At 39.0% G+C, this 6,412-nt stretch overlaps 1 protein-coding gene across 1 annotated transcript in view; it reads left to right on the top strand.

Annotated features, from left to right (window-relative positions):
* The window catches only part of Prkdc (protein kinase, DNA-activated, catalytic subunit), a 174,764-nt gene that overhangs the window by 21,637 nt on the left and 146,715 nt on the right, over positions 1–6,412 (top strand). The window contains exons 16-21 of the mRNA XM_013354879.2: positions 1,308–1,460; positions 2,102–2,214; positions 2,542–2,701; positions 3,885–3,971; positions 5,529–5,648; positions 6,204–6,363. Of these exons, the coding sequence (XP_013210333.1) occupies positions 1,308–1,460; positions 2,102–2,214; positions 2,542–2,701; positions 3,885–3,971; positions 5,529–5,648; positions 6,204–6,363 (793 nt within the window). The remainder of the gene's footprint in view (positions 1–1,307; positions 1,461–2,101; positions 2,215–2,541; positions 2,702–3,884; positions 3,972–5,528; positions 5,649–6,203; positions 6,364–6,412) is intronic.

The raw sequence follows: 6,412 nt of genomic DNA, 5'->3' as shown, positions 1-6,412 counted from the left end.
AAAAAAAAAAAAAAAAAAAAAAAACTAGTAAGAACAGATGTAAGACTTTTCAGGATTTTGTTTTCATAACTTTTAAAAGTACTTAAAGCATATTTAAAATGGTGTAAGTCAAGGCAATTGAAAGTAAAACCAGAAGTAAGTGAAATGAGGGCTAGTGATAACACTCAGTATTAAAGCATTTGTCTAACATGCAAACAAATCCTGGTTTTGTTCTTCAGCATTGCAAAAGTAAAATAGTTTTTAAAAATCTGCCTCATAGCAGGACGGTTATGATCCTTCTCTCTTCCCCACTTAGTCTGCCCCTCTTTCTTTAGCTATTTCTTTCTCTGTCTTTCCCTTCTTCTCTCCTCCCCCACCCACTCTCTTCTTCCTGGGAATTAAACCCAGGGCCTCGAGTGTGCTAAGCACATTTTTTCACTGTTGTCTTTGCTGAGTGGATAAATCCAGTTCATTTAATAATCCTGAGGGGTTGGTGTGCATTAGTTACTTACATTGTTGGACCCTAGAGTCCAATCACCAAGGAGGAGTCGCCCTCTAGAGACAGTCTCTCACCACCACAGCTGATGTAAAAGCATGAAGATTTTATTAATTTTGTCATCACAGGGTCTTTCAGCACTAGAGGCCAGAAAGACCCCAAATCGCTGGTATAGGCTATTTTTAAAGCAATAAGCTACAGAAGGAAGGGGGGCATCTTGGGGGCTGTTCTTTAACTATTCTGATTGGCTTATTAAAAAAGGCTATTACCAATTATTGGCTGGAGAGTGGTTGCCAGATCAGATGAGGTAAAGGGGAACTTCTGAGGGTCACTTTGCCCCTTTCCCTGGGACTAAGTCAAAACAGCAGTAACTGAGTCAACACCCAAGGGTTTTCTTGCCCCTATTCAGGGAGCTGGAAAGTTCCCAACATCTCAGTTTGTGCACGCATAGCTACGATGTCCTTGGTTCCCAGGGGAGGAGGGGAAGTACTGAGAGAGTTCAGAAATGCTTCGGAATTGTCTTAAAGTTTTACCATATCACTTGTATTAGAATAATGCCTCTGTGTAATACATCCTGGTCTACAGAGCAAGTTCCAGGACGGGCTCCAAAGTTAAGCAAAGAAAGACTTACCTTTTTTGTTTGTTTGTTTGTTTTTGTGACAGGTTCCTGTGTGTAACAGCCCAGCTGTCCTGGTTTAGCTCTGTAGACCAGACTGGCCTTGAACTCACAGAGATCCACCTGCCTCTGCCTCCGAAGCACTGGGATTAAAGGCAAGTGCCACTATTACTCAGGCACAGATTTTGAAGTCTTTAAATTTTTCTTTATTTACAGGATTTTGTTTTAGCAGATGAAACATTTCTCTTTGTGAATTCCTCCCTTAAAAGTTTGAATCATTTACTCTATGATGAATTTATAAGATCAGTTTTGAAGATTGTGGAAAAATTGGATCTTACACTGGAGAAACAGACTGTTGGAGAGCATGAGGTTAGAAATTTTTTTCAGCAATAATTTTGCATTGTTTAAGTCCCAACTCTTTGCATGCTCAGGACCATAGTACATCTCTAAGGGAGAAAGGAAAATGGGATTCTTTGCAATGGTATGTGCCATAGGTGTTTTTCTGTTGCATATAACCCAATGCATAGAATGTGTTACCAACAGATTATTCAAAAAGTGACTTGTGTGCATAGAACGTTCAAACATTTTTTTACTCAAGTGTGGTACCACTTGTCTGTTAACAGCATTTGAGAAAGCAGGAAGATGATGAGTTCAAGGCAAGCCTGTGTTACCAAATGAGAATCTGTCTCAGTAAACCTACATGTGGCCAGCACTCATGCTAGGTCGCTCACAACTACCTGTAGTTCCACCTCCAGGGAATCCAGCACCCTCTTTTGGCCTCTACAGGCACCCATACATACATAATATATCATAGACAGAAACACACAAATGAAAGTAAAAATAAGTCTATTTTTAAGACTATTCAGCTAAGCCCTTGAGGACTCAATTATGTCTTCCTCACTTCTGCATTCTTTCCTTATAAATCAGTTCTATGTGACAATTTCATTGGAACGTTATTTGTTGAATGATGTGTTAAATGGAACAATTCTTGCTTTGGGACAATTTTTCAGGATGGAAGCACAACTGCTGTTTGGGTGATCCCAACTTCAGATCCAGCTGCTAATTTGCAACCTACTAAACCAAAAGACTTTTCAGCTTTCATTAACCTGGTGGAGTTTTGCAGGTATTTTGTAGAATTTTAATTCTTTAAGAATGTATCAGTTTATTACCCCTAACAGAAGTGACCTCTTATATAAATGTAAGAGTTGAAATCATCAAAAATTGCTTCTGTCAACCTTTAAAATATTCTTAGCAGTTTAGACTTAGCTTTTTTCCCCCTGAAAAGTTGGAAGACCTCAGGCAGGAAAAAAGGAGCATATATATCTTTAAAGGTGTTACAGTGTCAAAAAATGTGATAAGTGAAATTGTCCATCATTCTTAAAATCTCATAATTTTAAAGCTGAATAAGAATAGGATGAAAATTTTTTCCTTAAATATTTTGTTTTTATAGGGAGATTCTTCCTAAGAAACAAATAAGACTTTTTGAGCCATGGGTATATTCATTTGCATATGAGTTAATTTTACAGTCTACACGGTTGCCACTCATCAGTGGTTTCTACAAATTACTTTCTATCGCAGTGAAAAATGCCAGGAAAATAAAATATTTTGAGGTAAGTGTTTCTGGGGGACCTGAACAATTGTGACGTTTCTTTTAAACTTCTTGTGTAAGTTTACAGGGAGGGTGCTTATAAAATGTGTAATTTTAAAGTCTAGTTTACTTTTTTATTTCTTAAAGATTTATTTATTTATCGTATATGTGAGTGCTTTATCTGCGTGTATGCATGTTTTTATGCCAGAAGAGGGCACTAGATCTCATTACGGATGGTTGTGAGCCACCATGTGGTTGTTGGGAAGTGAACCCAGGACCTCTAGAAGAGCAACCAAGTGCTCTTAACCACTGAGCTATCCCTCCAGCCCCTTAAAGTATAATTTTAATAATTGAAAAACTGATATGTAAATGTTAATTCGAAGACTCTTAAAAGGTTATTAGCATTTTCTACTCTTTTTGTATCCTCGTTTTCTTTAAAATTATTTGTTTGTTTTATCAGGACAGGGTTTTTCTTTATTAACTGCCCTGACTGTCCTGGAACTTCTTTGTAGCCCAGGCCGGCCTTGAACTCACAGAGATCTGCCTGCCTCTGCCTCCAAGTGCCTGACTTCTACTCTGATTTTTGTTTTGTTTTGTTTTTCAAAACAGGGTTTCTTTGTGTAACAACCCTTGCTGTCCTGGAACTCACTTTATAGACCAGGCTAGCCTCGAACTCACAGAGATCTGCCTACCTCAGCTTGCCGAGTGCTGGGATTAAAGGCACCTACTCTGATTCTTAAATACCTTTGTAAGAGTCTTCTAATTCAGAGTGATCCTGTCACCAAAGTATTACTCTAGAGGCCTCAGGTTTTCTTAAGACTTAGCTAATCAGAGGCTCCTCAGGCTGCAGACATCTGTGTTCCTGACCCTTTAAGTGACTTGGTTCCCTGAAATTCGGGGATGACTTAGGTTGTAAAGCTGAGGTTCCTGTTGGTCACACAGAAGCCTGGAGTGTAGCCAACATTGTTTTTCACTGGAAGATGAGGAAGGGATGCGTGCGTATGGCTTTTGGACCGGCCTCAACCCTCTCCCCTACTTTGTTTCTACTGGGATGCACCCTGGAACTGAGTCCCCATCTTCTCCAAACTAGAATCTGCAAACATGAAATGGATGCATCCTCTGGGCAAAGATTGAGAACTGGCAGACATGGGTGTGGAAGTACTTGATTCTTGCTTAGCATACTAATTTGCTATTTTATTTGACAGGGAGTTAGCCCAAAGAGTCTGAAGCATTCTTCTGAAGATCCAGAAAAGTATTCTTGCTTTGCTTTATTTGCAAAATTTGGCAAAGAGGTAATATTTAAGTATTCTATCTTAATGTATTTCAGGATATTCTTAAATTAATGTATAGTGAAAAAATCCTAATGATCGTCAGTGACACAGTTTTTTTAGTTTTGTTTGTTTGCGACAGGGTTTCATTGTGCAGCCTTAACTGGCTTGGAACTCACTATGTAGACCAGGCTATCCTTGAATTCATAGAGCTCTGCTTGCCTCTGCCTCCTTTAATGCTAACATCACAGGGGAGTGCAATCAGGTCAGCTTTTTTTTTTTTTGATAGAATACATTTCTGTGTGTTTATGTGTGCTTGTGTGTCATGGTACACATATGGATATTAGATGGTAAATTGCAGGACTTGGTTCTTTCCTTTCACCATGTGGATTCTAAACTCAGGTCATCAGACTTGGTAGCAAGCACCCTTATTCACTGAGCCACCTCTCTGGCTTTGAAAATTGGTTTCTCAAATTCAAATTGGGAGCAACTGAGGCTTTGTGTATATTTTTGATTGATAGGTTTTGGGTATTTTTTTTTTGTCTTTGTTTTGTTTTTGATTGGATGTTTTGCTGTTTTTTGTTTTGTTTTGTTTTGTTTTTTTTGGAACAGGGTTCCCCAGTGTAACAGTCCTGGCTGTCCTGGAACTTGCTTTGTAGACCAGGCTGGCCTTGAACTCACTGAGATCCTCTTGCCTCTACCTCCCGAGTGCTGGGATTAAAGATGTGTGCCCCCTCCACCTGGCTGTTTCTGTTCTTCATGTTTACTTGTTATCTGTGTGAAGGTCAGAGAACAGCCTGTAAAAGCCCATTTTCTTTCACACTATTTGACATGGGCATCAAATTTATATTGTCAGACTTGATGGCAAGTACTTTGACTCGTGAGGAATCTCCTGGCCTTGGTTACTTTTTGTGACAGGGTCTTGAAATATAGCCAAGGCTGCCCTTGAGCCTGTGTTCCTCTCTCCTCAGGTAGGCAAGCATTTGGATGGCAGGTTTTTCTTGGTAGTAAGGTCTTTTAAAAACTTACACAAGAAATCACTGCTTTAAAAGTCTCTGGAGGGGGCAGGAGATAAGAGCACTAGTTATTCCTCCAGAGGACATGGGTTCAATCCCAGAACTCACATGGCAACTCACCATTTTCTGTAACTCCAGTTCCAGGGTACCCAACACCCTCATATAGATATACATGCAGGCAAAACCCCAATACAGTACATTAATTAAAAAAAAAAAAAGCTCTTAAATTTTTGGAAAATAATTCAGCTGAGTGATGACAATTCAAATATAGTTCTTATTGTCCCATATTGATAAATAATTGTTGCTAGTAATGGGTTTCATTACAACATTTTTGTATCTAACTATAATGTACCTTGATCATACCTCGCCCCTTTCCTTCTCTCTTCATATAAGGGGAATAGGTACTTCAGTGAACTTTTTCTGAGAATTAGCGTTTTGTTTTACAATCATGATAAATAAAGGCTACATGCTGGTTTTTCACACTTTAGAAGAGGGCGAATATTAATTTCCTAATTGTAAGCTATATTCAGATACACAACTTGTTTGTGTGTTTTCTCTCGTTAAGGTATCAGTTAAAATGAAGCAGTACAAGGATGAACTTTTGGCCTCCTGTTTAACCTTTGTTCTGTCCTTGCCACATGACATCATTGAACTTGATGTTAGAGCTTATGTTCCTGCATTGCAGGTAGGTGTGTTTTCTTACTTTTATCACCACTTTGTTTACTAGAAGACTTGGAAATATTACGATTAAAGCAGGGGGTCACCTAGCAGCCTCTCTTTGAACACTTCTAGTTGTGAGGCTTTGAGTATCAGAGGTGTCTCTGCTCCTCCTTTACAAATTGACCTGAGAATTAGGTCTTACATGTGCTGAAAGCCTGCAGTAAATCCCCAGCCGTGGACCACTGTCCCTTGTTTTCCTCTGGTGATTTGAACTGTGCCTACTTACAACCTTTAGTAGTTCCTAGGGGCTAGCAATAAAAACATACCCATTAGAAACCGTAAAATGGGGCTGGAAAGATAGTTCAAAGGTTAAGGGCTGCTCTTCCAGAGGTCTTGAGTTCAATTCCCAGCAACCTCATTATGATGAAATTTGATTCCCTCTTCTGGTGTGCAGGCAAAATGCAGACAGAACACTGTATATATAATAAATGCATCTTAAAACAACTGTAAAATAATTGGCTTTTGTTTCTGTAAGTTTTAACTTCCTGTTTTAATTTTTCTTGTTTGTATTGACATATAGATGGCCTTCAAACTGGGCCTGAGCCATATGCCTCTGGCAGAAGTAGGTCTGCATGCCCTTGAAGAGTGGTCGGTTCACATTAGTAAGTCTATAATGCAGCCTTACTACAAAGACATTCTCCCCTGCCTTGATGGATACCTTAAAACTTCAATCTTGTCAGGTAAGTCTTACAGAAATCTGGATGCATTTCTTTTTTTTTTTTTTTTTTT

Source organism: Microtus ochrogaster, unplaced genomic scaffold, assembly GCF_000317375.1.
Source record: "Microtus ochrogaster isolate Prairie Vole_2 unplaced genomic scaffold, MicOch1.0 UNK77, whole genome shotgun sequence".
Lineage (NCBI taxonomy): Eukaryota > Metazoa > Chordata > Mammalia > Rodentia > Cricetidae > Microtus > Microtus ochrogaster.
Note: the sequence above shows the minus strand (reverse complement) of the source record. Positions and strands in the feature narration are given on the sequence as shown.